Source organism: Bactrocera oleae, chromosome 6 (genome assembly GCF_042242935.1).
Source record: "Bactrocera oleae isolate idBacOlea1 chromosome 6, idBacOlea1, whole genome shotgun sequence".
Lineage (NCBI taxonomy): Eukaryota > Metazoa > Arthropoda > Insecta > Diptera > Tephritidae > Bactrocera > Bactrocera oleae.
This window is the reverse complement of record NC_091540.1, coordinates 8,212,557-8,227,059: the sequence shown is the minus strand read 5'-3', so window position 1 is coordinate 8,227,059 and position 14,503 is coordinate 8,212,557. Positions and strand designations below refer to the sequence as shown.

The window sequence follows — 14,503 nt, the reverse complement described above, 5'->3', positions numbered from 1 at the left end:
TTTCTCACAAATTTTTGAATATATTTGTTAAATATATTAGTAATCACGTATTTGCGTTATTGAACTGCACTTTACAATTAAATTTATAACTTTTTCCTGAAATATCACTGAAAAATCTAAATGTTTGGCGCATATACACGGTGTTTTACTTTTTCTTACAGCAGTGAAAATTTACATATATACATGAAGTTGGCTGCAATAGGAAAACTAATGTCAATTCGGTTTCCATTATTCCTCTAATTCGTCGACAGTGCTGTATTAGAAAATATATTAACACTCAATTGACTTTATACATTTTTATATATAATTACATTATCAAACAATTGATATATAAGAAAACCCGATAGAAATTAAACAGAAAGTTATATTTATTCAAATAAAATAATCATAAATAGTTAAATTCCATTACGGACTTCATTATTAATTTTATCGATAATCGAAATTTCGATAAAACTTTGATAAAAATTTCTTTAACCCACAATAAGAAAAAAACGAAAAAATAATAAAAGGAAGAAAATAAATTTATACACATATTTAAAAAATCTATAACGTTTGCTATTAAACGTCGTATTTAATTGAAAAAAACGAATATGAAATTGTTATATATACACTCAATCTGTGCTGATAGACTTGGAATTGGGCTGTGTAATCTGCTCGACAATTGATTTAAATATTTTCGCTGTATTGGAATCCGGTAATTCCGTAATCACTGATCGTGTCGTACCCACTAATACATTTATTCGTGGATCTATTGGTAATGTTCCTAGATGTGGAACACCAGCTCGTTTTGCCAACTCAACGCCCCCATTAGAGGAAAATATATTTGTGCAGTTGCTGCATTTCGGGCATACAAATCTAGAATATAATGAGTCGTAACATATTGTAAAATTTTTTTAATTGTATCAACATACCCACTCATATTTTCCACAATACCTAACACTTTGACACCGGTTTTTCGACAAAAGGTCAGTTCCTTTCGTACATCATCTAAAGCAACGCCCTGTGGAGTGGTAACCATAATAGCGCCATCACATTTTACATCACGCATACATTCCATTACTGTTATGTGTTCGTCTGAAGTTCCTGGCGGTGTATCAATAATCAAGTAATCCAACTCGTCCCATTTTACGTCAGTTAAAAACTGTCGTATCATCATTGTTTTCTTAGGACCCCTCCAAATTACGGGATCATTGCGGTTCTTCAATAAAAAACCAATTGACATGACAGCGAGAGTTTTATCTTCCCCTGTGTAAATAGGTACCCAACCTTCATCACATTGGTATACATCGCTTTGTTCTAAACCAAGCAAGAAAGGAACACTTGGACCACATAAATCTATATCTAGTAAGCCCACCTATGAAATAATATAATTGAAATAAATAAATTAAATTAATTGTTTAAAGCACCTTCAAACCGCTTTCCCGTAATGCTATTGCCAGTTGTGTGCTAACAGTAGATTTACCCACACCTCCCTTTCCGGACAAAACTAATATAACATGTTTTACTTTCTCCAACATTATTTTTAAAATTTTAAACAGAGAACGTAGAATCAACACGAGATAGTGAATTTCGCCATAATAGAAGTTAATTTAAGAATCTAGCTGTCAAAAATACGTTCAATGGTGTGAATCAGCTGTTTATAAACAAGATACCTTTATCAGAAAATTACAAAAAAATAAAATACAACAAAAATTTATATTTAATAAATAATATTTAATCAGTGCTTTCCGTAAATTTTAGCTAGATAATAATTGAATCAAGTTTTAAATAAAATGTTATATTTTACTAACTTTTGAGGTGTAGAAATTATGGGTATATGTATGTACTTACATATGTCAATAAGGTTTGTTTACGTAAAAAGTGAAGGAGAAAAGTAAGATGAAAATACAAAATAAAATGTATGGCGAATTTTAAAACCATCTGCCGCGTTATAAAGTATGAAAAAAAAATATATATAACATTAAATAAAAATGGGAAAGCTAACTTCACAGTTAAAATCAGCATACTCAAAACAGCAAATGCAGTATGTTTGCATAAACTGTGGTCATCCTATAGCCGAATTGTATCGAAAGTATAGTAATACTGCAATCAAAACAAATCAATGCGTACGTCCACATTAAATACCAACCAAAATATCATTTATCATTTTACTGAGTAATTTTATTTAACATTAGGAAAATTGTCACAAAGTGGCGGACAAATATATTGAATTTGATCCGATAATAATTCTGGTGGATGCGATGCTATTGTCCCAAGAGTCTTATAAGCATATGCTACATAACCGAGATTTTAAGGTAATATGGTGAATACTTAAGTAAATATTTATTGAACCAATATTCCACTTGTAACCATTAGCTGAACTGGAAATTATCACTTGTGCTGCTGCTTCTAGAGTCTTTCGCATTATGGAGACAGAAAGGAAGCATTAAACAGGATTCTTTGCAAAATGAAATTATCAGCGAAAAGGGCTTTTATATATGCTGCTTGCAAAATATTATTGGTAAATGAATGAAAAACAATATGTTTATTTCTAGAATATGCACATTAAAAAACGTATTTTTCGCTTCTATTTAGATTATTGCATTACTACTTTGATTCTGTTTGCTGTGACGTGTGTACACAATCCGCGGCTGGTTGAAAGCACGGGTTATAACAAATTTGCTTTAATTTTATTAAAGGCTTTAACAATAGCAAATTTTTCTAAAATTTTCCTCCTACCGCTGATAGTGTGGCGTGAGAATACTACAGATTTGGGTGCAAACATTCACCAAATACTTGTCAAAGGACATCACCTACTTTCTTTGGTTTATATTTATGCAATAGTTGGAAATGTTCAAAAGCTGCAATCTTTTTTCATTATATTGCCCGTGTATTTAGCAAAGGAGTATATTAAGCGCCATATATCTACTTATTTAGAATTTTATTTATGAGTAACCTAAGAAATAAATGTTTAATTAATATATGTCACGCAAATTCCAAAACAAAAAAAAAAAAATAATGCAGCGAGTATTAAATTTTTCGTATGTCCTGTACTTTATTTAGGTTTTTGTTATCGATGCCTTGTTTTACCATTATATGCTACACATTATATGTACCTATCAAAAATTTTGATATACATATACATATTAAAGATTTATTTACATAAATATATATATGAATACATTGTAAGTTACCTTATTAAATTTTTATCAAAACCTAAATCGAACGGTTTTAAGTAAAGAAACATTACATGCATTACATGTACGTATGTATGTACGTAAATTACTAATTTAAGGATCTTACCAGATATTTCCAAAGATTTATGCTATAACTTCACCAGTTTTTCTTCAAAATGGTCCCAAAAAATTAAAAATTGCAATTTCGAAAAATCGCCTAGCGTTACCTGCTCAAAGCGATTATATAATGATATAATTTTAAATTTTCGATTTCAAATGATCCAGCACCGAGTTATGAGGGGCCGCGCAATTCATCTTTTTCCGAGACGCTTCAAAGTAATTGCTGCCATTCCGTGTTTTTTAATATTTCTCTCAAAGTAGGTGCATCGATTTAAGAAAGTGCGAAACATCTGTATTCAAAATAGAATACATAGAAATTTTCGTAAATCATGTAGAAAAATATTTATAGTAGTCATCTTCGAATTTTACGCTATAAAAGGAAAATTTCAACCAAAATTATTTGCTTACCCAGACACAGCGAAAAAAGGATTGCTATACATTATATATGTCTTATATAAACGTAATTTATTATCATTCGCTTAAATACCGTAATTAAAAATGTTCTTTATATATTGTGTACATAAACAGAAAAGTTTGTGTCTGTATATAGTGTACATACATACGTTAAATCGTATATTTATTTTCATATTTTAATGCACTGCATGTATATTATTATTATATGTAGGTTTGTATGTCAATTTTGATTTATCACTATGCATATAATATTTAATTTTTTTTGCTTGTGTGCATGAAATATGTGTTATTAATTTGTTACATTCTTGACCCGTTGTTAGTCTATGCTGCTCAAAATCTGTTTTTTTTTTAATTTGTTATACATTTTGTAGGCTGACCTTTCGTACTTATATTGTTTTGCATTTCTCCGCCAACCAACCCCCCCTTTTCTATTATATATTTTACTTCGGTATATATGTATATATATACTATCGTATATATAATCACTTAAGAACAGTTCTAATTTAATATATGATTTTTAAATAACTAAGAAGGGAAAGTAGCACAGTTGGATAGTGTGGCGCACATAAATTGATGATATACTTCATTGATTTAAGTTATTAAGTTAATTAAAAGGGCGCATTGATAGTTTCTTATTCTGTATATTAAAAGCTAGCTTAAGCGCTATGATGCTATTATCGCTAAACAAAACATATAAATTGTCAAGTAAAAATTATTTTTTTTATTTATTTACTTATTGTGTATACTATTTGCTTGTGTGTAAAAAATATTCAATCAAAAAACGCATACATATAAAAAAATTAAAAAACCTCAACATATTAAAAAAGACTGCTAAACGCGTATGACAGTTAAGCTTTATAACAGTTCTGTAATATTTAAAGCAACTGTTTTAACAGCGACAGTTTGGGTCGTTACTGTGCTAAATTATAGGTTAGTTGTTAGTTGATCGAGTTTTTCAAGTTGTTAACATTGAGCATAATACTCAAAACATGTTACATTATAATGTTTAAAAAATTAGATTATTTAAATTGGTTGTTTTAAATATATCAAATTATGCACGCCACTGCAAATCTCCTTGCTAACCCGTTGCAGTACTAATTTTCGTTTAATTACTATTAACGCTTATTACATATATTAATTATAAACCAGTTTAATTGCTATATTTAATTTTTTCTTAGTTTTGTATTTATTCGTTTATTTTTCGCTTCAATTGGATGAATTTTAGTTCTCTTTGCATTCAGGCTTATATATTTTCATAATTATTTATTTGTTGTAACAAATTCTCTGATACAATTTTTTTTTTGCTATTTAATGCATATGTTTATTACTTGTATGCATTTTATTTGTGGCCTTTACCTTTAGTTAGTTAATATTTGAAAAGAAAAAAATGGGCACATCGGGCTGTTTCGGTTCTGCCTGTCTTAAAATCTAATGGCGAAATCATTTCTCAGACATTTTTTCAACAACTCGATTAATCTAACCATTAAATGTAGCGATATATAGCCGAGCATTGTTTTCGAAATCAATTTCGAAAAGTGCAGCAAGCTCTTTACGCACCTTCAGTTTTTTAGTTTTTCAATAAATTTCATATAAATATTTTATTTTCTTAAATAGTTTTATTTTTAAATGATAATTGCTGCTTGCCTGTTAATTTCCAATTAGTTTTTGTTTGGTTTTGTTTTGTCCATTAACCTTCTTTATAGATTGTTGTTATTACTATTGTATTGCTATTTTAGTTGTTTTATCTAAGTGGCTATAGCGATAATAGTGTGCTTTTTCTATTGATTACCGCTTTTATGGTGTGTATATGCGTAAGTGTGCTAAATTACGATGTCATATTCCATGACGATGATGATGAACAAGATGAACAGTCATCACTTTCGGGTGTGGCGTTGGCACTGTGCGATTTCGGGCCCCAAATACGTACGGTTGCATCGTCACTAGCTGATGCCAAGAGGGACGGAAACATAGGATTCCAGGAAACACAATTCACTGTTTTTGTATGACCCGCCAGTTTGCCCAATGGCTCTTCGCGCTTTATATGCCAAATACAAACCAGTTTATCTTCGCTTCCACTCGCCACGAAACTTTCATTTACCCCACCGAAGCATGAATGTATGGCGAATTTGCTTTGACGAATGCCCTGAAACCGACGTACTAAACACTTGTCCTCCAAATCCCATAAATGAAGTCCTTGGCTGGAAATGTTGAGCAAGGCCAGACGATCGGCAGAATTTACGGTAAATGTCATTATCGGATGTGGTTCTTTGAGAATATCGAAATCCGTGCCGGGATCTTCGAAATTGTAGCTGAAAATTAACGAAACGGCGAAAATATAATAAAATAAGGAAAACGTCAACTTCGGCTGCACCGAAGCTATAATACCCTTCACAGGTGCATTTTTTATAGCATTTAAGGGTATAAAATTTTAAACCTGATTTTGATCTGTCAGTTTGTATGACAGCTATATGCTATAGATTTAAGCAATTTCTTGGGAGATTCTACCGTTGCTTGTATAATACTGCATACCAAATTTCTTGAAAATATTTCGTCAAATAAAAACGTTTTCCATACAATTAAATATATTTGATCGTTATATTTGTATAGCAGTTGTAAGCTAAAGCAGCATTTTTCGGAAAAAAGGACGTGAGAAATATTTCACATCGATATCTCAAAAACTAATATATATACAGACGCGTATATACAGACGGACATGGCTAATTCGACTCAGCTCATCATGCTAATCATTTATATATATATATTTTAGAGCGTCTTCGACGTTTCCTTCTGGGTGTTACAAACTTCGTGGCAAACTTAAAAAAGCCTGTACAGGAAATGAACATTTAAAAACTTACCCTCTGATACGATAGTGATTATCTGATGCTATGATAGTCTTATTATCAGCGCGGTAGGCAACGCTATTGATTCGTACACCTTCCCAAGTATTAAGAATTGATCCACTCAAATCGCACAAGTAGAACTGCCCCTTTTGACCGCCACAAACGAAGCGACTACCATCACGACTGAAAGCACCACATGATAGACTGTCATCCACTGATTGCGACATTTTTAGTATGAGTTTGCCATCGTCTACATTCCATATGCTTATTTCGGGTGTATCATCAGGTCCACCCACCAATAATAATTTCGAATCTGGACTCCAGCTAACAAAAGCCACACTTATATTGGATTGTGCCTCCAATATGCGACGATGCTTTAGTGACAATTTATATGGGTCCACATCCCAAATAATAACGCTGGAGTCTTTGCTGCCTGTGGCGAGTTTAAGGCCGTCTGGGGAGAATTTACAATACCAAACCTCGTCACAATGATCGGTGAGCACTTGTATAGTTTGCATAGGAAAGCCATCTGTGTCACAGGTGTGATCACTAAGTAATGAGATATTTTGTAAATTTGTTTTAAACGCCATGTCATGAAAATCGCAATGTTCCGATTGCAATTCAACCGCCTGTTGGAGTAAGTGACGTAAACGACGTGGTGGCATCATTACTGTTGGTGGTAGGAATGCCTGTAAACGATCCATAACCACAGCACGTGACAATATGCCTTTGCCCTCCCATTTGGCGCGTTGGTAGAGATCATGATTATTCGAACACATCATATATGAGGAAAGTTGATGAACACGTGAAGTGTTGTGTTGTAACGGTGTAAGCTCATTACGTAACACATGTAAAGCGTCCAATGGACAGCCATCATCCAAAAATTCCAAGTACTTTTGCTCTAATAATAAAAATTTCATTTCGATGATAGTCGACGGTTTGCCATTGTCAATGAGTGGTTCCAGTTCCTATTTTTGATAGAAAAATACAATTTCATTCAAGTGTAATTGTAAGATAGTGTTATTATTTTAACTAGTATACACATTAAATGTAATATATAATAAGTACAGATTTTCGTTTACACATGAAGTAATTTCTCACATGTCTTCCCTGGATTACTTTGACGTTATGCAAAGACGGTATATATGGTCATTGGCCACATATTTTATATGTGGAGCACAACTTACATTCAATCATGGAGTACTCGTGAGTTTTATATATAATATATACTTTGTCATATGTGGGAATACACGTACATACGTAATTCTAAAAATAGTCTGTTGAAGATATATTTTAGAACTGATTCAATACAGAAATTAGTCGTTCGACAAGAAAACGTTTGTTGAGACTTTAGAATGTAGAAAAATTATACATATATGTTTGTACAAAGAGAGAAAGTAACGAAAAGCAATATTAAAACGAAATTGTTGTTTAAAATAATTATAGATTTTTTTTCAACGTCATTAAATTATAATCTTAAATGTATACCATGAACTTAACCTTACTTGAATAAAACAATAAAAAACGGTTAACTTCAATTGTACCGAAGCTATAATACCCCTCACAAATAAAAAAGTTTCCTTATAAGAATTTGATTTTGAGCGATAAGTTTGTATGACCGCTATATCCTTTAGTGATCCGATCTGAACAATTTCTCCGGAGATTTTACCGTTGTCTTGGACAATATTAAATAACCGAATTTCGATACCTCCTCAGATATAACAGATATAAAAAGTTTAGAATAAACTGGTAATCCAATCTGAGAACGTTTTGTATTGTATGGGAAATAACTCTACCAGAAATTAATTTTCTTAATAATGAAAATAATTGTTTAAAACTTCACATCATGGGTTTTATATGAGCTGTTTTCGTTTGGCGAAAGCTTGGAAAGTAGCGAAACGAACAAACAAACATGTAATTACAATAAAGTGGTATAATCAGCTAGAGGTAAAATAGTCAGCTGTTATGGCAGTTTACTGAGATATCTACCACTTTTTAGTTTCGAATGCAAACATAGACAACTATGTTGTAACTTTCACATATAAACATTTTGTCAAGAGAGTAGAGCTCAAACATAGCGAGCGCAGTGGTGGAAAATACTACATTCAAATAGTCGAGGCAGGTAGGTAGTGACGAATGAAAGAGAGCTACAAGCAACAGCATTAAAATATTCAACTCGAGCTAGTGTATTCGAAAATACAAAAGTGTAACAGTAAAAATGTCAAATTAGAAACATGTGATACCATATTGTTGTCACGCATTATCCTAACAATACCGAAGAGACAGCGTCACTATTTTATGACTACATGACGGTGTAATGGGTATTTTAGATAACAAAATATATAATTTTTTGTTTAATATAATAATAATATAAATTCGTATGCATCTCTGAGATGAATACCTTAATTCAATTAAGAACTCACGATAGTGTGGGAATTAAGAATTGAGCGCTAGAACAAAGTAAGATACAAAAAAGACAAAAAAAAAAATGTATTGGAACTAAAACGCAAAACATATACAATCGTCTACAAATCTTCTAACTCCAATTTCTAGCTAGTGTGCGGTAAAGCCTTTGCTAACTATTGTCGCTGTACTCTCTTTTCTCCAGTAACATTTTATACAACAAAGCTAAATATGGGCACATTGACCCGACATGCATGGTAATCAGCTGCTATTATGAATACTTTTACATAGAGCATGTAAAATCACCAGCGCTTCTGCAGTTTCTTTGTTTCGATAGACACATTTCTACAACGCACATAACACCCACCCCCATCCACAGTTTTTATGTGTTATGTGTATGTACCATCTACCGTAGAATATATAATAATACAGCAAGATACAATTATCAGCAAAGAAGTTCATCATGCGTAGCTAAGCTAAGCAAATGGCTAGAAAAACACAAACTGAAGTAGACAATACATATAGTACATATGTACGTAAGTCAAGTTGTGTCAATGATGTAAAAAGATTAATTGAATCAATGCATCAACCTGAAGTTAATAACAATGAAAGCAATTTTTAAAATATTATGGATATTAAACAATTTGCGACTCATTATTAGGAAATTCATGATTGCAATCGCATGAAATATACACTTGCATACATATGTACATGTTTGCATATAAACACCTGACAAAATCAGTCTCTCCACCTAGAGCGTACGCAGTGAATCAGTTTTTGTATTCCATTGTACATTTTGTAAATGTGTGTAATTTTTTTTGTTAGCTTTTGAGTGTGGGTTCCTTTGTACATCTTCCACCCGATTTCTTTGTTTTGCTACAATTTGCTTTGGTTTACTTAAATTTTCTGTTTTTGTATTTTTTTTTAGACATAAATACATATATGCCTCTTGGTTACGCTTATAAATAAAATCATAAAGCCAGCCAGTCATCGAGTAGTGAGCGCGCGCAATCGCCAAAAGCTTTTATTGAGCACACACAAATAAAACATTGGAAGAAGTAAAAGCTGAAACTCATTGGCATATTGACTGTCGCTGCTCTTCTCCAGATGTCAATCAATTTACTCTTGTTGGTAGCATTTTTCAACTTATTCGCCAATTCTACGTTTGGTTTTTGTTTTGTCGCAGTTAGCTTTTTTCTGCTATTTTAGTGGAATGTAAACAATCGTATAAAAGAAGAGCGTACTTGTATATATATAAAAAGTATCTTGGTGTATAGGTTTACGTACAATAATGTGTCTTAGTACTTGAAGGGGAGCGAATAGAGGGCAATGGTTGGCGAGTGCGTTGGACGTTAGCTCTACTAATACACAAAGACTAATGGGTATGTAACTTTAAGAGACAATTGTTGTGAATATATATTTTTAAACACACAATTGCAATAAACACTTTTTAGATTTAATAATGTAGTTTGATTCAGTATTTGTTTTGGTATTCGTCATAAATAAAGTAAAAAAAAAAAACGGCAAGTTAGTCAAATGATTCTAACGAAGGAAAGTAAAAATATCATAAAACAGGCAAAAAAAAAAAAAGAAAAAGAAAAATAAAGTTAACTGTGGTTGCACCAAAGCTATAATACCCTTCACATTGTAAACAAGTTTCCAGTTAGTTTGTATGGTTGCTATATGCTATAGCGGTTCGATCTAAACTATTTGTTCGAATATTGTACCGTTGTCTTGAACAACCAGATACCTTGACAAATAAAAAAGTTTTTCATACAAGCTTCTGATCGTTTAGTTTATATGCTATAGTGGTCCACTATCAGCGGTTTCTACAAATGAGCAGCTTTTGAGGAAAAGGACATATGCAAAATTTCAGATGGATATCTAAAAGGCTGAAGAACTAGTTCGCGTTTAAACAGACGGACATAGCATCCACACGTCATGCTGATCATTTATATATATTCATATATGTATATATTATAGGGTCTCCGACTCCTCTCTGGGTGTTACCAACTTGATGACAAACTTAATATACGCTGTACAGGGTATAACGGTATTGGTGCTTGCACATTTTTGGCACTTCACTTAAACAATATTCACTTACCTTTAAGTCAACGTCAGCTTTGTTCCACTCTCCAGACAAGACATGCTCTCGAAATTTTGATGCAGCTGGATGTTCTAGGTAACAACCGGATTCTGTCATTAGAGTCTTTACCGATTTCTCCAATCCTATATCCTGCAAATATTGGCCAATCAAACGTATTATCTCCTGATTAGACTTGTCCAAATGCAAATTATGATTGGCAATAGGCACGATTGATTGATCGTGATTGTTTTGTAGGTCCACAGTGCCACTCTCATTGGTACCGGTGAAACCATTGTGTTTTGTGTCGTGTCCATTTGATGTTGAAGTTGATGAATTTACAGAGCTAGGTATATTAGCTGAAGAGTCACCGACATGCCCCACCGTACTACCAGCTACATCAGTTGCCGAATTTGCTGCTGATGAATTGCCAACCGAAGGCACACCAGACCCGGACACTGACGCGGAACCCCCAACCGAACCCGATCCAGATGAGGATGTGCTCGATAATGTAGGATTCAGTGTTGAATTTTGCATATTCGTTGTTATGCTACCACTATTACAATTATTATTATTTTCAAGTACTTCAATGTTACGGTCAACGACTGCGCCACTGACGACGCTCACAACACTATCACTGCTAATCGAAGTGTTTGTTGTTGTATTTTCTTGTAAATTCTCTCTTGTTTCGATGTTTACGCAACTATTACTTTTTGGTTCACCTCTATTTTGTTTCTCGCGATTATTTTGATTTTGATTTGATTGCTGCTGTTGTGCCGCTCGTGAAGTCGACGCTGTGTCTGCGTCAATAGACGCAATCGTACTGAGACTACTACTTCCACTTGTACCAGTTACTGCTATTGCTGCTGCTGCTGCTGCTGCGGATCCGGTCGTCGTTATCGAAGCTCCCGCTGCGGCTGCTGCCGTTGATCCTCCTGCTGAACGTCGTCCTTTTTTGCGCGGCGGCTGGTCCTCGGAAGAGGTACCAGTTGCAGCAGCCTTCTTGTTATTTCTATCAATTTTGAGTTTCTTTACTTACACGCACGTCAACAAAACACTCTCGTCGCGCTAAAACGCTCTCGTTAATTCTTAGGTCCGCAAGCTTTTGAAACAGCCGCCGTTGAGATTCTACTTATTTTTTGTTCGTGCCTCTCCGCTCAGCCGATTTAGGTGCTCTTATCTATATACATATATGAATATTTTTGTTAAGAGAACCATAGCAGCTATTTACAATCGAGTGCAACTCCAACATTCTACGTCCAAAGTACTCACCTTTGCTTTAGCAGCTGCTCAGAGCGGTATCGTCTGCTTTACAAAAAATGTACGTTTTTCTTTGATGTACATATGCTTCTTGTCATGTATTTGATAGCTTTTATTTGAGTTTGTTGTTTACCTCAGTAATGCGCCAACAAAAATTGACAATGCTGATAACAGAGAAGAAAATACAAAACTATTAGACATTAGACATTTGAGTGTTGAAATTCAATTATTAGGTAAAGTTAATTTTTAATTATATATATTTTGAATGTGAACAAAAAAATAACTTGCGAAATATTTTAAGTGTACATAATTAAGTGAAATTTAAAAAAAAAAAAAAGAAAAGAGAGGATGTTTCCTCTTCTTTTCTTTCTAGTCGAAAGGCTAGAATTTCAAACGCACTGTTTCAGTTGCTGGCTACTTATATTTTTTTTAAATAAACTTATTGCACATGACTCCATACTTTCATTTATTACAATATTACGCTTTATTTAATATATGTATGTTGTATGAAGAGATATGTGTATACATGTTTGTATGTAAATGACGAGCTATGAAGCAACGATGTAATAAATACTTATATATGTATTTTAATGAATGTGCCATATAAAGGTAAAAGGAAGTTTATGGAAATATTAAAGGCAGGTTTCATTGTATTGAATTTTAACCTACAAAGCGTATAAACATATGAATGTATGTATATAGCAAATATGACAATTACGTACGATTGATTTATCCTCGAAGCGACGATTTACTACTCGTTTCAAGTAAGTTAAATTTAATGAACACTTTAGTATTATATATTTTGTTCACTTTTCACAAATACAATGAATTTTAACACAATTTATTTATATGTATATTTCCACACCTTTTAATTGTAAAGTAATTAATCTCCTTTATAGTTTACAATTAAATTACAGGTTTACTCTTTTCAATTAATTTAATTACATCAAGAATATAGAATTTAACATCGTATTAATGAAGTTGTTGTGTTAGTATGTACTTCAAGGGTTAATAAAAATATATCATATAAAAGTACATATACATATAATTATGAGTATCCACATAAATAAATACATGCGTATTTATATTACATTCTTCATTTTCTCTTGTACGATGGCTACATATGTAAATATGTCACAATAATTGGACTATCGGGGTTATTGTTATATGTAGTTGTTTTAAATTTTTTTTCTTCCACAGCACAAAAGTGTTCAGCAGCACAGAACAGTTGCACTTTTATTTCTATGTACTTTTATACTTCCTGTTATTTACTTCTACATAACCTGCCCCTCCTCTAACAATCTTTCTATATTCAAACGTATTTGCATTCGATCACCTAAATCTCATTGCTGCTTTATTTCATACGCTTTCATCTACTTCTTTTTATTCCATATTCACCAAATGCAATGTAAGTTTTTTCATTTTTGCATATCCAACTGCTGCACATATGAAAGTGTTTTTTTCATACTCTACTTATGTTTTTCACATAAATATTTAATGATTTATTATTATTTACTTATTCTACTACCGATATTTCATATTTTTCACCACAAATAAATAAGTTAAATGTTTAAAAATTTCCAAAAACCGATGACGAAACAAAGAACTACTATTTTTTCTTCTGCTCACCACTATTCTTCTGCATACCGAACTCTTTTCGTTTGGTATGTATGTCGCCTAGGGTTGCACATTATTTTTGGAAAATGTAGTAGTAGCAGAGAATGTAGATATTTCACATTCTCTGGTAGTAGTGTAGTTTCGACAAGTAATTTTAACTGCAAATCGATAGCAATTTGTAATATCTATAAATATGAGTACTGTGTCCCATTTTTAATCACTTTATAATATTATTTATAAATAAAACTAGAACGATAAATTATTTATAATATAAAAATGCGAACTATTGCATTTTTTCTGTTTCTGCTGCATTCAACAGCTACACATATGACATGCAGTTTACTGCATTTAAATTCCAGATATGCTCAAAAATGTACTTTTTCTACGCTGATATAGAGCGTATATTCGCGTTTATCTGTATGATACTACTTCTGGTTCGAATTATACAAAATAGGAATGTTAGAAATAGACTATAATTCTTGCATATAAATAAATCTATTTTATGTACATATATACATATATCACATACGCACATGGACATGAGATAATGTGATAAATAAGAGAACAAAACAAAAAAGGACGATGTAATATAACTCGAAGTAAATGTGATA

At 32.3% G+C, this 14,503-nt stretch overlaps 3 protein-coding genes and 1 long non-coding RNA gene across 7 annotated transcripts; 2 read left to right on the top strand and 2 right to left on the bottom strand.

Annotated features, from left to right (window-relative positions):
* Nucleotides 1–533: 533 nt before the first annotated feature.
* Nucleotides 534–1,545, bottom strand: Nubp2 (NUBP iron-sulfur cluster assembly factor 2). The gene is made up of 3 exons (XM_014233807.3): nt 1,407–1,545; nt 912–1,354; nt 534–855 (listed from the first exon to the last, which is right to left on the bottom strand). Exons 1-3 carry the CDS (start codon nt 1,515–1,517, stop codon nt 612–614), a joined length of 798 nt encoding a protein of 265 aa, XP_014089282.1. The 5' UTR covers nt 1,518–1,545; the 3' UTR covers nt 534–611.
* LOC138857920 (uncharacterized) lies at nt 1,215–1,611 on the top strand. The gene is made up of 2 exons (XR_011397135.1): nt 1,215–1,344; nt 1,539–1,611. It is a non-coding gene; the product is annotated as an uncharacterized lncRNA (long non-coding RNA).
* Nucleotides 1,612–1,861: 250 nt separating this feature from the next.
* On the top strand, nt 1,862–5,816 carry Arv1 (ACAT-related protein required for viability 1). The gene is made up of 4 exons (XM_014233808.3): nt 1,862–2,105; nt 2,175–2,294; nt 2,356–2,500; nt 2,575–5,816. The coding sequence occupies exons 1-4, from the start codon at nt 1,971–1,973 to the stop codon at nt 2,928–2,930; spliced, it is 756 nt and encodes a 251-aa protein (XP_014089283.1). The 5' UTR covers nt 1,862–1,970; the 3' UTR covers nt 2,931–5,816.
* Nucleotides 3,715–13,899, bottom strand: LOC106616895 (WD repeat-containing protein 26 homolog). 4 transcript variants are annotated; one of them, XM_014233817.3, is made up of 5 exons: nt 13,804–13,899; nt 12,288–12,439; nt 11,037–12,195; nt 6,545–7,497; nt 3,715–5,998 (listed from the first exon to the last, which is right to left on the bottom strand). In XM_014233817.3, the coding sequence occupies exons 3-5, from the start codon at nt 11,550–11,552 to the stop codon at nt 5,515–5,517; spliced, it is 1,953 nt and encodes a 650-aa protein (XP_014089292.3). In that variant the 5' UTR covers nt 11,553–12,195; nt 12,288–12,439; nt 13,804–13,899; the 3' UTR covers nt 3,715–5,514. The 4 variants fall into 4 exon arrangements, with proteins under 4 accessions (XP_014089292.3, XP_014089291.3, XP_014089285.3 ...); XM_014233816.3 differs by having other exon boundaries at nt 13,792–13,898; XM_014233810.3 differs by having other exon boundaries at nt 13,612–13,895.
* Between the last annotated feature and the right edge of the window lie 604 nt (nt 13,900–14,503).